The sequence below is a fragment of the Polyodon spathula genome, chromosome 16 (assembly GCF_017654505.1).
Source record: "Polyodon spathula isolate WHYD16114869_AA chromosome 16, ASM1765450v1, whole genome shotgun sequence".
Classification (NCBI taxonomy): domain Eukaryota; kingdom Metazoa; phylum Chordata; class Actinopteri; order Acipenseriformes; family Polyodontidae; genus Polyodon; species Polyodon spathula.
This window is the reverse complement of record NC_054549.1, coordinates 7,284,776-7,307,768: the sequence shown is the minus strand read 5'-3', so window position 1 is coordinate 7,307,768 and position 22,993 is coordinate 7,284,776. Positions and strand designations below refer to the sequence as shown.

Here is a 22,993-nt window from a genome sequence, read left to right as displayed (position 1 = left end):
TGTCGTACTGTCCTTTCCCATGCTTTTAACAGCATAAGATATTATTGTACATGTTTTTCAAAGTTTGTAGGGTCACGCCATATCAACACATTGTTAAAAATAAAAAAAATAAGTTATACTTTTAGATTCTAAAGTCCTGTTAGCTTTAGGAGGCATTTGGCAATGGGATAGTCATTGGTTTATAATCTGAAATATTAGTGAGATAAAAATAGAGAGAAATTATCTCATTGGTACAATAGATCATTACTGTATTATTAAAATGATGTAATATTATTGTCAACGTTAAAGTTTGTAGGTGACAGTATGATAAACTTGATATATTATCACAGCAGAAAAATCTTTACTTCTGCCTCTGGTCCAACATGTGAACATAATTTATATGGAAGCCATATAATTGTACAGTTTGTTATTTTACCTGGATTAAATTACATAAAGCAGGAAGCAAACTTGATGATGTCTTGAGCTAATGAACACTGATTAGCCTGTCTTTACAATAAAGAAAATATATAATATATTCTGGGTTATTTTTCCATAATGGTTTACATAACTATAGCTCAGAGAGTATGTATTGGGGCAATTTCCGTGGAAAAAGAAAAATAAGCCTCACCGTTTTCTCTCTCTATTTTGGTAATACTTTTGGGTTGTGTTTGTTTCTATGTAGTTTTCTTTTAGTCAGAGAAATTCTCATTCCAAATGCAAATAACCTAAAAAAAAAAATTGCTTATAAAATAACTTAAGTATAAAGCAGTTTTTATGAGTCCAATGGCAATAATTCCGAAAAGCTGAATAAATGGTGACACATAAAAAAACAAAATACAACGAAGCTTCCCAATACACAATAACAGTGGTGATATATCTTGTGTGTTTTTGTTTTTTTGGCCTGTATCTGAACTGCTTCTTCTTTCTCCTACCTTGAGATATGAGCTGTGCCAGGTCGAGGTGGAGCAGGGCAGATTCTCTTCCCTTCGTCGTGAGGTCCAGAGGGACGAGGAGGAGAGCGAGACACAGCGAGGCTGGGAGGCCAATCAGAGGCTTCAGAAGGAAGAGGCAGCCATGCGAAGAGCAGAACTCCGGAAACAGCTAGACAGAAAGTAGGCACTAGAAGATTGTACCAGCCGAGACGCAATATTGTACAGGCAGTAAAATGTCCAATTAAAGGAGACACGTTGAAGCAAAAAAGGAGATTAAAAGGCGAGACCCACGGAGAGAGGGAAATAAAGTTAATTTAGCTCTGTGGGTGCCATTGAAAAAAGACTGCAAATGTCTTTTTTTATTGTTTCATTTCTTCTAGTGCATGTTTTTTTTTTTTTTTTTAGATCCTCATTTCCCACTGACACAGCTTTTACCGTGATATAATAAAGAACTTGCTGATTCCAGTAACACTGTCAACAACTTGAGTTATTTTTGTATTTTCCTTCGCCATCTGCTAGGAAACAAATGAACTCCTTCAAGGAGCAAGAGGTGCAACATCGAAAGGCAGTGGAAGACGCAGTGAAGAACCACAAGAAAGCTGTTCGGTTTCTGAAGGAGACAACGAGCAGGTAAGGGCATCATTTATCATCGAGTTGACAAAAAGGTAGCACCTGGTAAAACATTGCTGATCTATGGAGTTTTGAAACAGCACATGTGGCTAGACAGTGATCACGCTGCCAGCACAAACAAAGCCCACATTAATAAGCTCTGCAAATCGGATTTATCATAGCATTTATTGCACAAGAGTAACAGCTGAAGGTCTTACTGGTCATCTCATATTCTTTTTAAAATGCCTGATTAGACATAAAAGGCAACGCAATTCAAAAACATCATCAATCTCTTCCAAAAACAGATTATTTTTGCAATGGATATTTATTCTAAGACAAGTTTACAAGGAGATCTGTGTAGCCAAAGATAGCGATTCTGTTTCGAGTATGGTTACAAGGCTCTTTAAATGCTGCAGAAAACATACATAGTTGCTGTGATGATTTGTATTGTATCTCTTGAGTGCAAATATGCTGCCATATTTATTACATCATAAATCAAACTGGAACAGCACAGGAGCGACATGGGATACACAGAGTTGGCATATGCATTTGCAATTTGTGTTACAGCTTCCTTACAACACATCAGCAAGTCTAAATATATATATGTATATATTTTAAAACAACTGAAAACGGGTGTAGGTATTTTTAAAAACAAATGGCAGTGAGCCAGCAACCCACAGTTTCATTTGAAGTGTAGCTCTCCTGTCCTAAAGGTCTTACTTGATTTTAAAAAAAAAAATAAATAAATAAAAAAAAAAGCACAATATGAAAGAGTGAGAAGAGCATGAGTAAAATATGCTGCCAGCGAAATGTTGTTTATATTCTCAAGTTGCAAACAACCCCAAAAATTATGCCAGCCAATGAATTTTACATTAAAAGTTTTTTGTTCAATGATGTATGCCATTGGCATACTAAATAAGCTGTGCGCATAGTGAAAAACAAATTGTTTCCCTGCTCCACACTGGCTCAGCAGTTGAAGCCTGCTGTTTCTTGTCCCAGATTTGGTATCTAGTCTCTGAGGACCCTGTGAAAGCTGGTGATGTATTATTGGGCTTTGATGGGAACTGACAAAAAAGGATGTTTGGCCGCAGGCAGATTTTGACCAACTTTTTATAAAGTAGGAGCAGGTGTGTGATACTGCCCTAATATATAAGCTTGCTGGGGAACTGATTTAACTGTGCTTCACTGTGCTTTCAACTAAGCTGTGCTGCCTGCTCTTGTCAGCGGTTTTAACATTGAATGTACTTTTCACCCTTGAGAGATGCATCTCTGGCACTCCGTGCTCAGCTAATTATCAACCCGTCATTTTGCTGTAGAATTCATCAGAAAGAAACTGAGAAAGAATTACGAAGCCGAGAGGAGATGGAAAGGCGGACGCAAGCTGTTTTGTCACTGAAAAGCAAGATCACAGCTACCAAAGTAAGATTGTGTAGCCCTATTGGTATTATGTGCCACGCCAGTGTTACAGAAGCAGCACAGTTTGAGGGGATCCTTGCCATATATTCACCACAAAACATGAGCTATACTGGACTTAGAATGAATGAAAACTTTGAAAATGAAAACTGTAAAGGATATTCACAACAATGACGTATCCCAGGTAGACTCCCTCTTTGTCATCAGTTCCATTATAAGAAGACAAGCTCGCCATCAACCAGATTATTTCATTCAATTACACATTTCTGAAGATCTACTGTACCTCTATTAGGACCAGATCTATCTTGAGTTTTTCCATTTATATATATATATATATATATATATATATATATATATATATATATATATATATATATATATATATAGTTGGTTGATTGATTGATTTGGAAACTAAGTTGTATTTCTGAAAGGAGAAACCGCCCCATAATCAAATACATAATCATACCCTTATCGTTCGTCGTTTGTTTGGTGGTCCCCCTTCTCCCCTGCCTCCACCTTGCAGCGTGCCTTGTCCAGGGGGAAGATGACCTCGGTGCCACTTGTCCTGCCCCCTGGGATTAGTTTTAATCAAATTCATATATTTAATTTATTACAGTTTTGCCAGTGCAGGGGCGGCTAACGACCTCCAATGGGCAAGACCATCGGCCATGTTATCTGTCAATTCAATAAATCATTCATTTCATTCCATTGGTGGTTGTCTCCCTTCTGAATTAATTTTTTTTTGTCTGTTTAAGGAAAATATTCGTGCTATGCAGGCCCATGATCAAGCAAAAGCTGCAGTGCAGAAGGAAGAGGAGAGACGGATCAGAGAGTCAGTGAGGAGAGAAGGAGGGAACGTCACCAAATACATGTACCAACAAAAGCGGCTGCAGGAGTTTGAGAGACAGAAACAGTGAGTCTTTCTTAAATGGAGGCATACCCTATAACGAACGTGATTCCTTCAGGCTGTTTTGTTTGCTGTCAGTTCAGTTTCCATGCCTGTCTAATCATTGCCATTTCTAAAAATCTGTCAGCAAAGCGCAAAATGCAGTGCTGTTTTTGTTACATAACATAACTGACCATCTGTTCTGTAGAAACTGGGTTGAGAACTCTTTTTTTGCTTGCCCTCACAGCTATTGAATAATATGCGCCCACCACCATGCTGAGCCAGAATTGATCTAGCAAGTCATAGGGGAACAGCTTCATAACCCATTGCCAGTTACCTGTGCCACCAAGCTATCCTGCCCGCCTTAACCTCTTTTTCTTTTTTCAAGGGCGTTCGAGGAGCAGAAAAAGTCCCGCAAGGTAGAAATCCTCTCTAAGATCCTGCAAGAAGAAGCCCAGATGGAAAAACGCAAGAAACTCCTGCCTGATCTTTTTCCAAAAATGCAGAAAAGCCAGGACTTCATGCCAGAGTCTGGGAAGCCTAGTGATAAATTACTGCAGTACTTAGAGATGACTTATGGGGAGGCAGATGATGAAAATTATAGACCTGTAAGTGAAGCCAAGCAGAACTGAAAGCACCATAATGCACAGAAATGGATTAAGGTTGTACAGAAGCATGCATAACAGGAAATTAATTATAGTCTCAAAACAGATGAAATCTGGTTCTTGTGGATTACTTACATAAACGTGAAGTGTTATTAGCTTATGGAATCTCTTTAACAGATGACACACTGTCCCCCATTTATTGTGAATAATTAAGAGTAATTTCCCAATAACCTGGCGTACAAAGACTGCAAATATTGGATCAGCATATAAACAAGATAGATTATTTGTTTAGATCTATTGAATCATGGTGCCAGTATTAAATACATGTGCAGTCTGATACAGAGGGCTAACCATGTTTACAAAAGGCTTTTTAGCTTCCATTAGCTTTTGATTGGGAGTATAATATTTCTCTGTCGCATCTACATCTTGGACTCGCATCCAAGCTATTTATTCAGATCAACACTTTTTATATTGTAATTTAATATCTTTTTAAATAATCTTTCTTATATTTTAAACTGATTGTTGTGATTAATCAATGTTCTGTTCAGTGTGCTATAGTTTGTATTAATGGGCTACTCTTAACCCTTTAATCATTTTTTACACTCCCATGGCTTGGCTGTTATTTTCTTCCCCGCACAGAATTGGCGTTCCCCATCCCCAATGTCCGAGGATGGTGTCCCAATATCAGGAAAAGGGTCATCTGGTCCTGATTTATCACCTGGCTCCCAAGACTACACTGAGGATGGAGACAGTAAAGAAGAGGCAGAAGAAAGCCTTGCTCAGCCTGAATTCACAGGATTATGGGATCAGAAGCACAAGACATACAAGGTAGAAGGCATTTTATTTGGTAATAGAGGGGCATATGTTTGAAGCAAGTGCAATGGCAGATTTCAGAGGTATAAAATAATTTTTGTATTGCATAAAGATAGCTGGAAACTACTCAGAACTGGTCAGGCAATTTTTTCTTCCTAGTTTTGTTGTGGCCGTACAAAAGCTCAAGTTTCTTGTCTTTTATATGTGATAGAAGCTGTTATCTAAATATCATGAATCGTAAAAAAGATGGATTAGTGAGGGTAACGTGATGGCAATATCAATCTGAGCAGGAGGACTCAAACTCAGACACCAATAAGGTAAACAAGCCCAAATGCTTTGTGATATGGATCCATCTAAGGAGGCAGTGATTATATTTCTACACAAGAAGGATGCTTCGAAATGATGCATAGTTATGACACTCTTTTAAGGCATTTATTAAGTCGTTAGTTTGGGGAAATGTGATGGAATTCTTAACTCAGTTTTTCATACACAAAAAAATAGCTTGTTTTGTCAGTGATGAAATCTCTGGCTACAGGCATCGCTTCCTATTTGCTGGCATGTTTGAAAGTTACAACAGAACATGACATGCAGCCCTCCTATTCCTGAGGGAGGGAATTCAAGTGGAAAATGTAGTTTTAGCATTTAGTTCAAGAAATCATGTATTTTTTTAATTTATTTTTTTAGTAGTCACCAATTGTTTTATTTTTATTTTTTTATCATTTACTCCCAATTTTTGAATAGCCAATTATTTTTAGGCTCAGCTCACCGTTACCACCCCTGTGATGACTCAGTGAGCACCTAAGAGATTTCATTTATCTCTAGTGAGTACCACTGCTGTTTACTAAAGTAATCAAAAAAGCATTGCGTGACTTTAGGACTGGTCTGTGTTAACAGGCAAGTCAAGAAGGATGAATAGATGTTACTAATAAGAGAGCTTTTTTTAATGGTTATAGGTTTTGCAGGTTTGTTTGAGCATTCCTTTTAGTGTAAGGTGAACATCAAGATAAAGTTTTCCTAGCATTGCTTTCTCCTGCTGTACTTTCTGCAACCACAACTCAAAGATAGAAAATGTTTAAAATTATACTTCATCGTCCTTTAAGTCTAATGTGCCTCGTGATAATCCATTACCATTGCTCGGGAGCGGCGAAGACAAACACTCGCTGTCCTCCGAAGCGTGTGCTGTCAGCCGACCGCTTCTTTTCACACTGCAGACCCACCAAGTAGCCACCAGAGCTACAGCGTCGGAGGACAATGCAGCTCTGGGCAGCTTACAGGCAAGCCTGCAGGCACCCGGCCAGACTACAGGGGTCGCTGGTGCGCGGTGAGCCGAGGATAGCCTGGCCGACCTAAGCACCCCCCTAAACACAATGGTTTTTGTTTATGGGATGAGCATTAATGCTGCCAATACTTCTCATATAACTATCTCTAGGACATTTCAGATTGGTCAGCAGCCAGCCAGTTCACCTCTTTGTGTTAAGCCACTGTCCCTATTCAAGAAGGCTGTGCCACTGCCATTGGAGAACAACAGTCCTCAAGCGCTTATTCTTAACCAATCCCTCCTGCACCGTTCTGGTGGTCAACTGTTTTTACAGGATAAAATATCCATATCCATATCCTTTTATTATTGGACCAATATGCTGAAAATGCAAACTTTCATAGCTTTTCATAGGTCCTTTCATTATCAAGTGTGGTCTTGACCCTTAACGGTGCATGAATTTAAACATCTTGCGACATGATTTTGTGTTATATGTGTTCTTCAAGATACCGCAAGATGAGACTCGACCCAGGCCCATTACTACAAACAAAATGGAGCAAGAGATTTTAGCTCGAACTCTGGAGAAACACCGGAGTGGAATCATCCGAAAACAGGTTGTGGTTGGCAAGGAATTCAAGGGATGCCCATTCTACAGCAAACCGGACGTCATCCACTTCAAGGTAAGAGCTGTTTTAGTTTCTAATGTCTACTGCATTGACTGTGCAGAGACTTACTGAAGTCACTGGACCGAAAAGACAGTCCACGTCTGATAAAATCTGTAAGTGGAACTTTCAAGTTTACTTATCTATTAACGTAAACTATGATCAGCTCTGACAAAATTGCTAAAAATCACTGTGTGGCAGGCTGACGATTTTTAACTGCAAACGTAGCTGATTTCCCGGTTTGTTTCAGGATTTTGAGGTTGGAAAAACATATAAGAAGAAAGTAATGCTGACCAACTCTACATACACCATCAACTTTTGCAAGCTGGTGGGAGTCAGTGAGCACCTAAGAGATTTCATTTATCTCCAGTGAGTACCACTGCTGTTTACTAAAGTAATCAAAAAAGCATTGCGTGACTTTAGGACTGGTCTGTGTTAACAGGCAAGTCAAGAAGGATGAATAGATGTTACTAATAAGAGAGCTTTTTTTAATGGTTATAGGTTTTGCAGGTTTGTTTGAGCGTTCCTTTTAGTGTAAGGTGAACATCAAGATAAAGTTTTCCTAGCATTGCTTTCTCCTGCTGTACTTGACTTTCTGAAACCACAACTCAAAGATAGAAAATGTTTAAAATTATACTTCATCGTCCTTTAAGTCTAATGTGCCTCGTGATAATCCATTACCATTGCTTTGTCTTGGTTTTCTTTTTGTTTTTTTGTTCTGTTAAGAGGATTAAATGGACCCTTCTAGACTTGTGACCCTCTGAATGAATCAATTAGAAATTTAGTTGAATTCTATCTTCCAGAATGATGGGTGCGTTCGCAAGGAAAAGACCCAAATTATAAGTATGGCAGGTGCATTTTTCCCAGATTTACCCAGGATGTAATTGATGAAAAATCTAATTGCATCTTGCACCAATTTTGCTGTACACACGTTTAAACTTTAAGGTTTTCATGCAGGTATAGATATCAATATTATTTTACAAAGTATCCTGCACCACATCATCAATAAAATAAAACAATGATTCAAAGAAATTGATTTAATGGTTTTGAATACATTTGATTACAGGACAAGAATCTGTATAAAAGGGCTCATTTTTCCACATTAAATGCTGGTCTTAATATGGAAGCGTATTCTCTCCCTGCTAAACGGTGAACTCAGTCACTGGGAGTCTTGTACTTTTCTACATAAATCACTAAATAAACAGGGTTCCATTCTTCAATTTTCAGGAGCTAGCCTCCCAGGGGGGCACACATTAGAAGACGATGAGCGATAAATGGGCACTCTAATACAAAATGATAAATACAGCTTTGAGTCGTATCCAGTTGGTCTAGAAAAGATGCAGCTACTTCTCAGCAAATAGAGTCATCACAGTCTAATACTGGAGGAAGAGCTACACTCGTTACCCTGTAATTCCACAATCGAAAGCCCATTCAGCTCTGCATGGAACACCAATCACTTCTCCAGTTCTCTACATGTATTATCTTTAGTGCTGCTTTTGATAAGTGACTGTAGGCTTTTGCTTTAATTGTACAGTCGGTTGGTGATTGAAGCATTTCCTCCAATTGGGAACAAAGCGAGATGAAAAAAACAAAGTGAAATAAAGAATAATTTAATAAATTAAAGAATAGGCTTTTGACTACTGCCCAAAGGTAGTAGGATTCTAACATTTGTACACGTTCCTTTAGGTGTGCAAAAAAAGGCAAACCACGTTAATTAACGTAAAGTAGTGGTCACTAGCAACGCCAAAACATGACCTTGGACAGGAATTGAAAAGAGTCACAGGATGTGGTCCTTGGCGGCCAATCAGAGGTTGCTACTTTGTTCCTGAGATTCTGTGACGTAAGAATTCAGCTGCTGAATTATTATTTTATCTTTTGTTATTGCAAAGTGCAATTCGCTCACGCTCCAGCTGAGTGGCACAAAACATTTCCCATGAAATGAACAGGTCCTATTACAATTGTATTTCATACACAGCGTGCGCGATGTTCTACCTCGCTGCATTTTTGACACGTTGCATCTACAGGGCTAGTAAAGTCATTGCAGTTTTGGCGAGTAATACCAATGTTATTGTCCAGAAAATGCTCTGTTGTTAAACCGTCTGTCTGCCAGATCTGAAACGATCTTTACTCCTCAAGCCATTTGATGTTTTTTCATAACCGCTGCCCAGATTCTCTGATGTTTTATAGAAAATGTACTTTCAATAATTCTTACATATTTTGGCATAACAACTTTGCAACATTAGAAGCATACTGCAAATAGCGCTACAAATAAACTGAAGACTCTTTTGGATGTGTGAAAAGTTTATTATTTCTAGATGGGAACTGCTGTTTTATTTTATTTATCTATGAGAAAAGTTACAAATAAGAAATATTATTATTTTGGGTGCAGAAAGGTTAAATCTGTCTACTGGTTGGGAAAAAAAAAGCATTGCCATCTTGGAGTGTTACTTTGTACAGAATGTACATTTACAAGTGTTCTACTACCAAGCAATGCTATTTTGATTAGATGTTCTGGTTTTAAAAAAGCTTTCAATGAATTACCTTTTGAATGTGCAGTCAATTTGTGCCATCAGGGTTTCAGTAAATCTAATCCAATAGAGTTATATTAACTGCAATGTTGCTGTTCCTGGTTAAAATCCAGGTGTACTTTGTCCTAATCAAAATGCTGACTTTTGAGACTGCATGGTATTTTGATTCTTTTTTTTTTAATTAATTTGCCTTGAGGCCACATCTCCTTAAACATCTGTAAGAGCTTTTCATTAAAAGAACATCTTAGAGCTAGATTTTATTGCTTGGAAAGGTTTGTTTGAATGGTAATGCTTTTAATATTTCCATTTTTAACAGTGTTATTACATTGTCGTTACATGTAATTATTTTTTGTAATAGTGTTAATATTGTTTTTGTTTGTATTTATGTTTTTTCACGTATAGCATGTCAGCAGATACCTAAGCATTATGCATACAATAACTTTACATTTACAGTTTTGATATGATAGTACTGCCCTCATTCTCTCACCCAACAATAAAAGACCAGCTTCATATCAAGTAAGATGTTTGTTTATTTTTTAGCAGTTTTGCAATATCCTAAACAGCCTAGAAACCAAAATATTTTCAAACAAAATCCTTTAGTCTCTCAATGATTCTTATAGCTTTATCTGGAACATCCAGATTTGTATTGTATTATCGGTAATATTTGCTGACTCACACAGCAGGGTCGTCTCTTCTTGTGTCACCCTTGAGCCCCCAGGGATGTCTGAAAATCTTACTACAAGCTTTTTTCCATCCCAAATCTGATGATTTATTTCCCATCCAGCTTCGATCCTCCCGGCCAGGTGTCTGCGGGAATGGCTTGCGACTTGGGGGTGACATTTAAACCCATGGTAAGACACAGCAAAGCCCTGGAAGAAAGGGGCAGAGTGGGAATATGATTGAGTCCTTAGCTTTTTCACATTTTATATTCTTTACGATGCCTTGAAGCACATCCTGCATGTTTATGTATGCTTTCTGTCTTCATGCATATTGACATAGATAGAGGTTGGTTCATTAGAATGCACCGCAGTGTTGTGATCCATGTTACGTTCCATTTACTGATCTCACTGCTTATAGAGTAAAATTATTCAAACTTTAATTTCGCAAATAAAAAAATTAAAAAATAATGAATTGACGATTAAGCTTAAGATCTTGGAACGTATGAAATTACTTCTTGTACATTTGTGTACTCTGTCAAGCGTAATCATGTTCTCTGTTTTGTTTTTTACAGATAAATGAGGATCTATTTGGAGAAGTGACGTTTCTGACTCAAACCGGCCCTTTTGCAGTTCCCCTGAAATGTACCATCAAGAAATGTGAAGTAGGCTGATCTAAATTACAACAGTGTTACAGTAACATGAGACAACTGAATATACAAGATATGCACATGCGTTTCTGAGATGTCTAAGGATTCAAAATGTTTGATGCAAATAGACTTTTCTAACAATAAGACCAAAAGTAAACCTAACCTGCAGATACACCTATGAAAAATGTCAACAGTAAGTAATTTGTAAGGGTACACAACCTATACAACGTAATGGTGTTGTACATGGCTTTGAAGTCTTCTGTTGGAACATGTGAGTGGGATTCACAAGGAATTCTCTATTGAATTGTTTCAATACTTTTCTGATACCACACAGTATTTGAAAAGACTTAGCTGGTATGTTTAAAAGTTTTTAAAATCTTTGGGGGAGAAAAAAATATATGTACTTTCGCCATCATAAGGAATTCTGTCCTCCAGAAACAAGAAAGATATCAAGTAGTCCCTTTGATGATATATCTTTGAGCTTGTACAAACACACCCACAGGAAAACTGAATATTCTATTTCTGACAACATATACTATAGGGGAGCACTTCAGTGAAGAAGTTAAAGGTGCTGTGCTGCCTTTCTTTTCCAGATTGTATACAAAAGGAAAAGGTGTGGTACCCTCGTTGGTTACTTACACCTGATGTTCAAATAGAATACTCTAGCTGGATTTCACTGAAGAAATACATGCAACAGTACCGGCGCTGATTTCTCAGTTCAGTGTTATTTTTTGCTTGATGTTCGTTCTATGTCTGACATTTTTCTTCGAATCATCAGGTTTTTACTTCTTAATATTGTTTACTTATTTTAATATGGAGCATCATATGTAAAAAAAAACATATGAACCACATCACTTTCTTTCTGAGATAAAAAAAACACAGCAATAGGTTAAAAAAGAACTGAAATGAACAGACAGATGTATTCTTTTTTTTTTTTTTTAAATGTCGCTCTATTACCCAAAGAGTGAGCGCTTATTTTTTGCCTTGTTTTCCCCTCACAGCTGGCTGTCGATAGCAGCCTCATTGACTTTGGTACCCATGTGGTGGGCGAGACAATTTCACGGACCATCACCCTGTCCAACCGAGGGGCCCTGGGAACAAAGTTCAATCTGGTGACGTCGGCGAGCTCCAGTGCTGTCCGACTCACTCCCGAGCCCTCCCCCCTGGTGGGTTAAGATGAATACATGCAATGCATCCTACAACACAAGGGCTTCTGAACGATGATCAGCGGCGATAGAATATATCAGAATGTAATTCATTTTACCAAATACATTGAGTGATTCCAGCTTTTAGTGTAAGCTTAACATAACAGATTAGTCAAGTATACCACACACCTTTTGTGCAAGTAGCTTAATCTGAATTAAGGCTCACAGGACAAGCAGTGGCATGGTTCAAAGGGCTATGCATTGGGAGTGTTAAGCTAGTCCCTGGGATATACTCAAAATATACTTTCATAACAGAAAATATTTTCTCCATGCAGTGCTTCTAATCCCATTGCTCATTAAATAACAATAAAACAACATTCTTATAACAATTATATCATGATGCCTTTTGTATTATTATAGACACCCCGGGATTCCCCTCATGCTGATGTTGTATCAGAAGCTAAGGGAAGCACAACGCAGGACTCAGGAGAAAGCTGTAAAGAACAGTCAGAGGGCCCTGACCATTCCAGTGAGACACGCAGCCACAAGGCATCCAAGGAAAAATATGGTAGAGTCCTGCATAAGGAGCAAATAAATGGTAGTTTAGAAAAAAAAATAGCTTTTCTTTCTTAAAAAAAAAAGAATCAGTTAAACCTGTATCTGATAGATGTACATGTTTTGCTTTTTGAAGCTGAGAGCCTCTGGTTTCTGAAACAGCTCCTATTTTAATTCTTCTAGCGTCTTTATCCTCAAGTGAACAAACTCCCCTCGTACCAAAACAGCAGAACCAAGACATGGCTGTGGCCTCTGACCTCATGTCAACGACTGGAAGTAGGGCGGAATTGCTTGAGTCCAGTGCACAGGAGTTGCTGGAAACCAGTGAGATCAAGCCTGGAGAGGTGGGTCATTGCTAACTTGCCACTGAGGGATGGATTCAATCAATGAATGATTCAGTCATCTCCCTATTCCTTTAACTCAAATTAAATCACATTTCCTGGGGGGTTGGGGGAGTAACTAGCCAGTAAAGCACTTACATGTTGTGTGTTGGTGAGGTTTCTTCTTGAATTGCACCCTAACATGGAAACAGCATGGATCATGAAGAGATTGAGGGTTAAGGTATTGCTGAAAACGGTTTCTTATTTGCTTTGTGCTTATCCAAAATAATCATATGAGCCATGTCTATTTCCATGCAAAGCTTATGTAAGCATGTAGCAGCTGCAGTCGTATGTAAAAAGTAAAAAAAAGAAGAAAGCAGAAAAAAAAATAAGGCTGCAGACTTTCAAAATCCTGTTTTAATCTTGGAAGTAGTTATACTTTATAGATGTCTCGTCTATGTTATCAAAGGGATACCCAGTTAGACATTTCAGCTTGTTTGGCATTATGCTAACTGTGGTAGCTGAAAGTAAGTATCTTGTGAATGATCCTTACTGTCTCTGACACTTAAAGAAGATTAAGAAGATGCTGGTGCTCAGTACCCTTTGATGGGATTATTTTCACTTGTTAATTATGCAAGCTTTCATGTCTCCGAGACTGTATAGTCTGTCAGAGTTTGAAGTACACTAGTACTGCTTTGAAATCTCCTGTCCAGCTTGTCGACAACATGCGACTGTTGGTGCCTGTAGTGATCATAGCAAATGTCTTACTTTATGCAAAACCAGTTTCTATACTTTTAATCATTGCAACTCTTAACTTGCTATTTTTAACTGAGCTTTATTGCCCTTTCAAAGAAATTTGAATTGCAAATGTCAATTAAAGAAAATGTAGCTGCATAAATTAGTTATGTAATTGCATTAAATAGCACCAAAGAATCAGAAAGAAAATCTCCCCACTGTCTCTTTACGTTTTAACAGTAGATTTTAGTAAGATTTTACTCTGTATCTTCAATTTGTGTAAATATGAAAACCTCCATTTCCCTCAGAATACATTAGGAGTTGATATTTACATGCATCCACTCAATTTTAATCCTCTGCTATTCCGAATGGAGTTCCCTACTGTGAAGCTCCATGACGTTGAGCACTTAATGTGGAAAACAATCTGTGTAATTTCGACCTGCACAGCTTTCTAAAGCACATTAATAAAGTTCATGGGTTGTTTGCATGACTGACACTTTTTTTTTGTTATGTTCTAATTTAGGAACTCATAACTCTTTGCCATATTCTAAAAACTTTTTCTTTTGTTTGTTTGTTAAAGGATGAACTCATTAGTTACATCGAGCACAACAATGTGTATTTAAAAAAGCAAAGTGAAGCATGCCTGTGTGGTTTCTAGAGTAATCCTAGATGTAGAGTATTTAAAAAACTTTGTGTACCTATATATTCATTATATAAGGTCTCTCCTTTTGTTTTAGGTGACCGAAGGTGAACTCAAACCATTCGGTTTTGTCAAACTTCAAATAATGTTTACGCCAACGATACCTGGAGAGGTCCAGATGGACTTTGACATCAAGTTTTCTGACCCAAACTCCCAGTCTGTAAGTTTTGCACTTTCTCCACGTTTTCTCACCTGGTGTTATGCCTAAAGTTAGAAATGTTTCTGTATTAGTTACCGAGACAAGTTTCTCAACATTTTGTATACAATTTTACAATGCAGTCTTTTTGTGTAAATACAGATCCCAGTCAGAGTTCGAGGAGTTGCCATAGATGTCCCTGTGTGGGTTTCAAAGCCAAATGTTGACCTAAAGATCTGCATGTATGATCGCCTGTACCAGGATAGCATTCCTGTGCACAGCAGGTAAGTCTAGCAAAGGTGCTGAACGATTTCCCCATCATTAAGAGGTTTTCAAGTAAAAGCAGTAGGCTTTGTCTCTGATGCTCTCCAGCACATCTACTGTGATGTCTACGGGTATGAAGAGAATCCTCACCACAATGGAAAACAGTGTGGACTGAGCACATCAGAAACATGCCCTCTGTTCACAGCATACGTCTGTATTTTCCCAAATGCTTTTGCACCAGCTAAAGCAATAATTGAATTGGGCCCTGTGACATAATCGATCTGTAAGCTGTTCTTCTGCCAAACAGATGTGTGCTGGGTAGATCTTGACAGCAAATCTTGACAGGCTTTACTGTTTTTAACAAGTCAAATGAATGTTTAAAGTAACAGGTAAATGTATAGGTTTACAAGACGTTTTTGGGAGCAGTGAGAAGGAACAAGTTGTCCAAGAAATCACATTTCGTACTGAAACTGGGTGTTGTAGTGTCACCAGTATGAGCTCAATTTAAGACACATTAATTCTGTAGGTACTAACTGGTTTCAGCAAAAAATAGCATTTGCCTGACCAGAGCTACCTATCACAAGATATCACTGGTTTGTAGAGCAACTCCTGCTTAGTTAAATTCTACAGCTGTATATAGGGCACTAAGAATGATCAATATAGTTCTGTTATATTTTTTTACTCTTGTCAAATACGCTAAAACATCTTCCATTAGGATTCTACTTTATCCTTCCCCAAAAGCAGAATTGCAACATGTTTTGTATATTGCATTTATGTAACTTGCACGTATGCTTTATTCAATTAAACTTAGTGAAAGTTTTCTTTTTTCATGCTCTCCTTGTTATCAGTGCAGCAGTGTGCAGGTGCCAGCTGGAGCCCAATTACATGACTGTAGGAAGTAATGTTGTCTGAAAGCATGAAGGGCAATCAGTACTGTTCACTTAGCCAGCAAACTGGGGTAGAAGACTGACGGAATAGAACCTTCCAAATCATTCTGGCTGGTTTTGGAAGTTTCAGACAACACTTTTATTTTAATTTTATTTGTAAGGTTAAACCAGATTAATCAATAGAACCATTACATTTCCAATCTTTGAATCAACTGGCTTATGCTTCAAAAGCTGAAATCAAACATTTAAATATTCCTAAACATTTATTATTATTATTTATTATTATTATTATTATTATTATTTATTATTATTATTATTATTATTATTAAATTGCATGAATAGTTTTTGAGTCAGCATTGAAAAGAAGATGCTAAGATGTTAATATAATAAAAATTTAAATAGCCTCCTAGTGGGTTGACACTATTCACAGATTCTCCGAATGAAATCTTCTACTCACCTCTAATGCCAGGCTGCCGAGATGGCGCAGAGTAATTATCCACTTTCCCCCATGGGGGTTTATATCAAAGCAGCCCCTGGGCTCTGTAAGGGCTAAGAAAGACACAGGCTGCCATCTGGACCAGCAGCTTTTAAACCAGATGAGAAAATGGAAAGGGATGCCAGTTTACCTCAGGAGGTTCAGGGCTATTAATCAGGGATGGGCATGAGCACATCAAGAACTATTTGCAAATTTACCAATACAAGTAATGTGCAAATGCTGGGGATAGCAGAAGTCTAATTCATAACCATAATGTCCTGTATTCATACAACTATGGCCAAAAGTTTAGTATCACATAGATTTTTAGGATTGAGATAAAAAAATAAAAAAATAAAAACTATATGGACATAATTTAAATATTTTTGTTTGACATCATGTAAGCAAAGAAAAGTATAAAATTATATTGCAAAAGTCTACCAGAAGCCATAATAGTAGGACAGTATTTTATGTTATATTTTGAAATGTCACATTTTCCAATTTTTTCAATTTTCCATAATTATATGGAAAACTACAAAGCGGTATGTAATTCAATATGTTAAAGTAACATTATTCAGCCGGTTTCATTCGACTTTATGAGGCTAAATTAGTTAATTCTATAGGGGGATGCAGAACTTTTGGCCATATATATATATATATATATATATATATATATATATATATATATATATATATATATATATATATATATACCAGTTCACTATACATACACTGTAAGCATGCCCTGTGCTATTCACATAAATCAAAGACAGGCACTGAGTGAGTGTAGCACTGAGCTGCTTTCGGAAAGGAAGATATCCTCAAGTAATCCTATATGGGTGTCTAATTGTGCAAACTGATTTATTTTCCAGCAATTAAACAATGTATTGTTCATGAGGGTTATTGTGTTTGGATCTTGCCGTGTAAAGTCCCTTTGAAGAGGTGTGATAGGAGTTTCATGGCTATTAAGAATTCCCACAGTAAAGCTCCATTGTTAACACCAGTTACAGCCTGTCCTTGCCACAGGGGGAACCATATGCTGGATTCTATTGAAATTGGGTCACCTCAAGCCCAGGAAAAAAGCATTAAGAGTGTTTGCATTACCAGAAAATCTAACACAAGAGAAAATGCTGTCAAAGTGACACAGCTGCCTCAAGGTTACACTCTTGTGGCAGCAAAAATAATACTGTATTTACATTTTATTAAATGTTGTCGAAAACTATTCTTTAAAAAATATGTTAGATAGATAGATAGATAGATAGATAGATATAGATAGATAGATAGATATAGATCGATAGATATAGATATATAACATATATTATCTGATAGATAGATGAATTATTACCACTATTGTTTTGTAGCTGTTACAACAATGTAAAACATTAACATATTTTCTATTTAAAATACATTCATGTAAGGCCAATATATATATATATATATATATATATATATATATATATATATATATATATATATATATATATGTATATGTATATATATATATATATATATATATATATATATATATATATATATATATATATATATATATATATATATATATATGTATTCTTTATGTAATCCTCTCAATATTTTTAAGGGTGAACACAGCTGTTCGTGCAACGTTTGAAGTGTGCAAGGAACTGAAAAACCACATGGAACTGCTTCCAAAATCAGGTTATATTCAGGCACAGTCCACCTTCAATGTGCAGCTCAAATTCCTTCCCAGGTAAATACCATCTTGTACTTTTTACAATGTTAGCCCCCAGCCGACCTCTTTAAGGAGCAGTTTAGGGCAGTGATGGCCGGAGACAACTTAGTGTAATAGATATTATAATTTAAAATTAAAAAAAGATCATAATAACTAAGAAAGTCACATTGAATATAAACCTACCACTGTATTTGGATGACCTGTCTATGGCATTCCCATTTGAACTAACACAGCACTGTATATCATTTAGTTTATTGCTTTTGGCTAGGACAAGCAGGGTAAAGAGATGAATGAGAGAAATCATTTGGAGAGCAGAACTGGAGACAGTGAAAAAATGAGAACATTTTAATTTGTACAGCATAATGAAAAAGGTCTTTAATTACAGGCTGAGAAGTGTTGAACATTCAACCATAATGGATTACTGTGTAGAGGATCATAATGACCTGCCATCATTGGTTTAATAACTGAGGGGACATATTTAAATTATAGCTCAGAGAGGTGGGAGAGGGTTATTTTTAGGTAAGCTGGCTGCATTAATGACCGAACAGATTTTTCATCCGCCATACCTTTTTGGTTTAGCGCCAGCGAGGCATATTGATAAGATAAGATTTGCCATCTGATGCTGTGGCATTACGGGACACAAGGTTTTCTTTCCAACCTTATTGGTTTAAAGCCAAGAGCGCAAGAATAAATGCAATGCTGTGTGCCTTTATTCTTCTTTCACGGACCGGAAGGTTAAAAAAAAAAAAAAAAAAGGAGGAATAGGACTAAAATACAGCAGATCTTCTTGCCTCTCCCTAGATCTTTCCTGCTCCTTATATCTGTGGGGACGAGCATCTGTTAAATAGTACCACAGTGTTTCACTGTCCGCAGGAGTCTTGCTATACAGTACACAGTTCACTTTTTCCCACATTCACTTGCCCTGTAAAGTCGTGTTCAATAGAGACTAATGCACGAGGTAGTGTGTGATAAATGAATGCCCACCCGAGGGGTGGTATGCTACATAAACCCAGAGGTCAAAGCCAGAGGAGTTTATCCAAGCATCCCACCCAGAGAGGGGGCATTCAGTTGTGATTCATCACACTTTACCCCATGCAGTACTTTTGTTTGTAATCTCTGGGGGGGTGTTCACTCTACTTGGTCTATGCTGCTAGTGTTATAACCTGATGGTTCTTATTCTGGTTTTGTTGGAAAGGAATGCAAAAAATTGAATTGTTTATACAGAGTTCATCATGTTCTGATAGTATAGTACTGTGGTACAAAGTGTCACCTAACCAGTGAACTGTGAAAAGCTCAGGGTTACAGATCTGATGGAGTTGTTTGAGAGTCTTTCTCAAGACTGCATTAGGCTGCATTTCACCATCTGCAGCTCTGTTTAATGTATCTTAGATGAGCAATTTCTGCTTTTTTTATTTTTTTGTTGTTGTTGTTCTCTCTCCTGGCGTGGTCGTAACGGAGTCTTCATAACCGAAATCTTCATGGCCTTAGGGACACGGATGGTCCATAAGATTGCACATTGCAGGCAAAGAATGAATAAGCAAACCCACAACAAGCTAAATACATGCGTACACAGCTTTCTGTATGGCTGTGGAATAACCACAGGGCTAAAGATACAGTGTTGGTTTTCCAGGTGCTTTGAGGAAATGTAGTTTAAGGGCTTCATCAAAACATAAGGACTCTGAAATAACTTTTATGTTATAAAATTTGTGTTGCTAGCATATTGTGTTTTTATATCTTTGTCCTATACAGTATTCTGAAAGTATACTAGCTAAACAAAAAATACTGTGATTTAAATACCTAAATCATATTTAAATGAAAATACATCAATCTGCCCTTTTAAGACAATTAAAAGGGGTTCTTTTCAGATGTAACATTCAATGCTTATGACCCCAGTATTGCAGCCATGTTCGGTATTAGCAGTCTACATGTGGAGATGCTATATAGGTTTAAATGAGCATTCTCTGAACTGTTTATGTAAGAGCGTTCAGTTTTTATTTTTTCAGTCCTGGTAATCCTTTTTGTAATCCCAGATAATCAGTGCTAAAGTTGCTAAGACTATATGTGCTCTACCATTATTATCAAGCAGATAGCTTCAAGGTCAAGGTTAAAGTAATTAAGTAATAAGTCAGAGACCTAGCAGACTATAGCATTAAATAATGTCACATTTTTGAAAATGTTACCACTGTGAAAATGGTACCACTGCCCCCTAGAACAGAACCTTTGTCTTTGCAGTGCCAGTTTTGGGAATCTAATTTTCACATAGCGGTAATACATGGTGATTCATGGGGGAAAGTACAGGGACAATGCTAAATTGCTAAGTGCAAACTTAGCATGGTAAACAGTCAATTGCTTTCAGATGTAAAGTGGTTAAAAATGGTAACAGGGTAATATCAAGCCACATGCCTTTTGACCAGACAGATGGAATTCTGCTATCCTGCAAGGATTTTCCACTTTCAACAGCCAAGCTAATTTCAAGTGCCCAGCTCCAGTCGTGATTCTATTAGCAGAGAACAAGTGATTCTGTTAATAAATTATCATCAATGTCAGGTAAACATGACTGTGTCGAATATACAACCGCAAACACAAATTAATCCTACTTTTCCAAATGGGGGAAACGAAGGCATGTCAGGAATGTCTTGTGAGTGTCTTCATTCAAGCTGCTTTCTTGAGGAGCTGCTGCCATTAGTTATTATTATTAAAAGTTAAAAAAAAAAAAAAGTTGCAGAAGTCTGATTACTGACATGCAACGTAACCCCAAGAAAAATATAAAAATCACAGCGTGACCCCCTGCAGCTGATAAATAGAAGTTAGTTTAAAATCTGTTATTTATAAACCCTGACATCTGGAAACTTCATTAAATTCATATAAAGCCACTGATATTTACAGCTCAGTTGTTATGCCATAGGCTCTTTACTGCAAAAACAGAACAACAAAAGTTGTTATGGAGGAGTTTGCATATCACAGAAGCTGTTTCTTGAATTTTTGACAATTAATAAAAAAACTAAAATCTAATATGTTGAATGTAGAGTCTCTTGTTGTATCATCTTGTGCAGTTTGGGCGAGAGATTCTGCTCAAACTGCCCAAAACTACTACATTGTGACGTATTAACTTATTATTTATCACAAAAACAATGTTAGCCCCCAACCGGCCTCTTTGGGGAGCAGTGAGGGCCGGAGACTATTTAACAGAATGGATATTATAATTTACTATTTAAAAAAATATCATAATAACTAAGAAAGTCACATTGAATATAAACCTACCACTGTATTTAGATGACCTGCCTATGGTATTCCCATTTGAACTAACACAGCACTGTATATCATTTAGTGTATTGCTTTTGGCTAGGACAAACAGGGTAAAGAGATAAATGAGAGAAATCATTTGTAGAGCAGAACTGGAGACAGTCAAATAATGAGAACATTTTAATTTGTACAGGATAATGAAAAAGGTCTTTAATTACAGGCTGAGAAGTGTTGAACATTCAACCATAATGGATTACTGTGTAGAGGATCATAATGGCCTGGCATCCCTGGCTACAGTGATAATGTAGCCAGGAACTACTATTAAAGAGAAATAAATTGGCATCTGTCCTAGAAAAAAATAGTAGGTCCTTGACAGTGATTGGTTGATTTCTCATACATGATTGTGATTCATAATAAGTAACACAAGACTCTCTCACGTTTTTAGTCACATCCAGGTTGGTTCTGATGACATTACAAACCACTAGCGGGACCCTCACATAATTCAGAACCTGCCACTTTGTGAACAAAAAGTATTATGGTTAGTTAGTCCAGTTGTTGACAATCGGGGGGGAAGGTTATATCACGCTTCATTTTACCCATTAAGCCAGACTTCAAAAGAACACTCATCAGATAACTCTCGAGTTAAAGCTTTATGAATAGGGCTTATCGTTCTGAAAGCTGTGATCATGTCTATCAAAATATAGAACGGAAAAACTGAAGCACCATCTCTTGATTTTGACTAGTATAGATGAGAATGCAGATACGGGCATGCATGGGAAGACATCAGCTCTTACTTGAACAAACCTGAAGATCTATGGGCCTGTTTCCACAGTAGTTAATCAAATTACATAACATGATGGATCGCTTCAAGTTCCCTGCTCTGCTTTCTTCATTTAAACTGACATTACCATGGTTACTGCACAGATAAACACAATTCTCTCCAGTGCTTAAAACCGGAGTTCATTTTTGGCATAGTGATTAGATAACTTGACCAGTCTTCCGCACTGTCACAGTTATTTCCCAACAATCAGAATACTAGTAGATTGTTTGATTACAACCCTCTCAAACCCTTCTATCCTATTTTAAGTTGCTAACAGCTCAGCTTCACTTCCACTCATTGGGTCCCACTTAACTGTTGAGCCTCGCTTGACAAGAATGTATTGTATTTCTCTGCCTGAAGCTGCTCCAGCCCTGGCCTTTTTTTCTGATTACTGATTCACTAGATTACTCTAGAGACGCAGCACAGCATAACTCAATAAAAATAGTGTGTACAAAAAAATTAAAATAAAAAAAGAGAAAATCATTCAATTCTCATTGCCAGATAACATCAACAAAATGCATAATCACTACCTGCTAAAGCCCCAGTCTCCACTTGCACAAAATGCTCCACACGGTAAAAGCATAGCAAAGATATAGGGAAGCAGGGTAGGGTACGGATTTCTTGACACAAACCTAATGGCTTTAGACTTGTATCAATCCTCTTTCCTGCCATATACCAGGGAGTCATCATTTAACATGTTATTTCCCCCTAATGCTCTCTTCGTTGCTGCGTCTAAGATGGCAAAATAGATGTAGGAATTTAACAGACGAAAGCCTAAGGGGCTTCAATTGGGAAATAATTTCTAAAAAGAGTTATCTGAGGCACCATTAAGACAGAGCTCTTGTAAGGGATTGAAAAATGTATACTGTATCTTGCTTATCTTGATATTCATAGACAGCATTTTTTTTTTTATTATTCAGGCTTTCGTTGATGGAAGATGCTGGCGGATACTTTGATAAGGAGACGGGAGTTTTGGAAGTCCCCATGACAATACATGTGGCAGATCAGGTTAGTTAC

General features: G+C 37.2%; 1 protein-coding gene across 3 annotated transcripts in view; it reads left to right on the top strand.

Annotated features, from left to right (window-relative positions):
* LOC121328873 (cilia- and flagella-associated protein 74-like) overlaps positions 1 to 22,993 on the top strand; it is a 39,713-nt gene that overhangs the window by 5,561 nt on the left and 11,159 nt on the right. For all 3 annotated transcript variants that reach the window (XM_041274005.1, XM_041274003.1, XM_041274004.1), the window contains 17 exons: positions 918 to 1,091; positions 1,431 to 1,541; positions 2,837 to 2,939; positions 3,689 to 3,846; positions 4,208 to 4,427; positions 5,064 to 5,252; positions 6,999 to 7,172; positions 7,405 to 7,523; positions 10,467 to 10,533; positions 10,914 to 11,003; positions 11,990 to 12,154; positions 12,554 to 12,701; positions 12,872 to 13,032; positions 14,481 to 14,603; positions 14,742 to 14,863; positions 17,803 to 17,931; positions 22,897 to 22,984. In XM_041274005.1, coding sequence (XP_041129939.1) covers positions 918 to 1,091; positions 1,431 to 1,541; positions 2,837 to 2,939; positions 3,689 to 3,846; positions 4,208 to 4,427; positions 5,064 to 5,252; positions 6,999 to 7,172; positions 7,405 to 7,523; positions 10,467 to 10,533; positions 10,914 to 11,003; positions 11,990 to 12,154; positions 12,554 to 12,701; positions 12,872 to 13,032; positions 14,481 to 14,603; positions 14,742 to 14,863; positions 17,803 to 17,931; positions 22,897 to 22,984 — 2,341 coding nt within the window. The remainder of the gene's footprint in view (positions 1 to 917; positions 1,092 to 1,430; positions 1,542 to 2,836; positions 2,940 to 3,688; positions 3,847 to 4,207; positions 4,428 to 5,063; positions 5,253 to 6,998; positions 7,173 to 7,404; positions 7,524 to 10,466; positions 10,534 to 10,913; positions 11,004 to 11,989; positions 12,155 to 12,553; positions 12,702 to 12,871; positions 13,033 to 14,480; positions 14,604 to 14,741; positions 14,864 to 17,802; positions 17,932 to 22,896; positions 22,985 to 22,993) is intronic.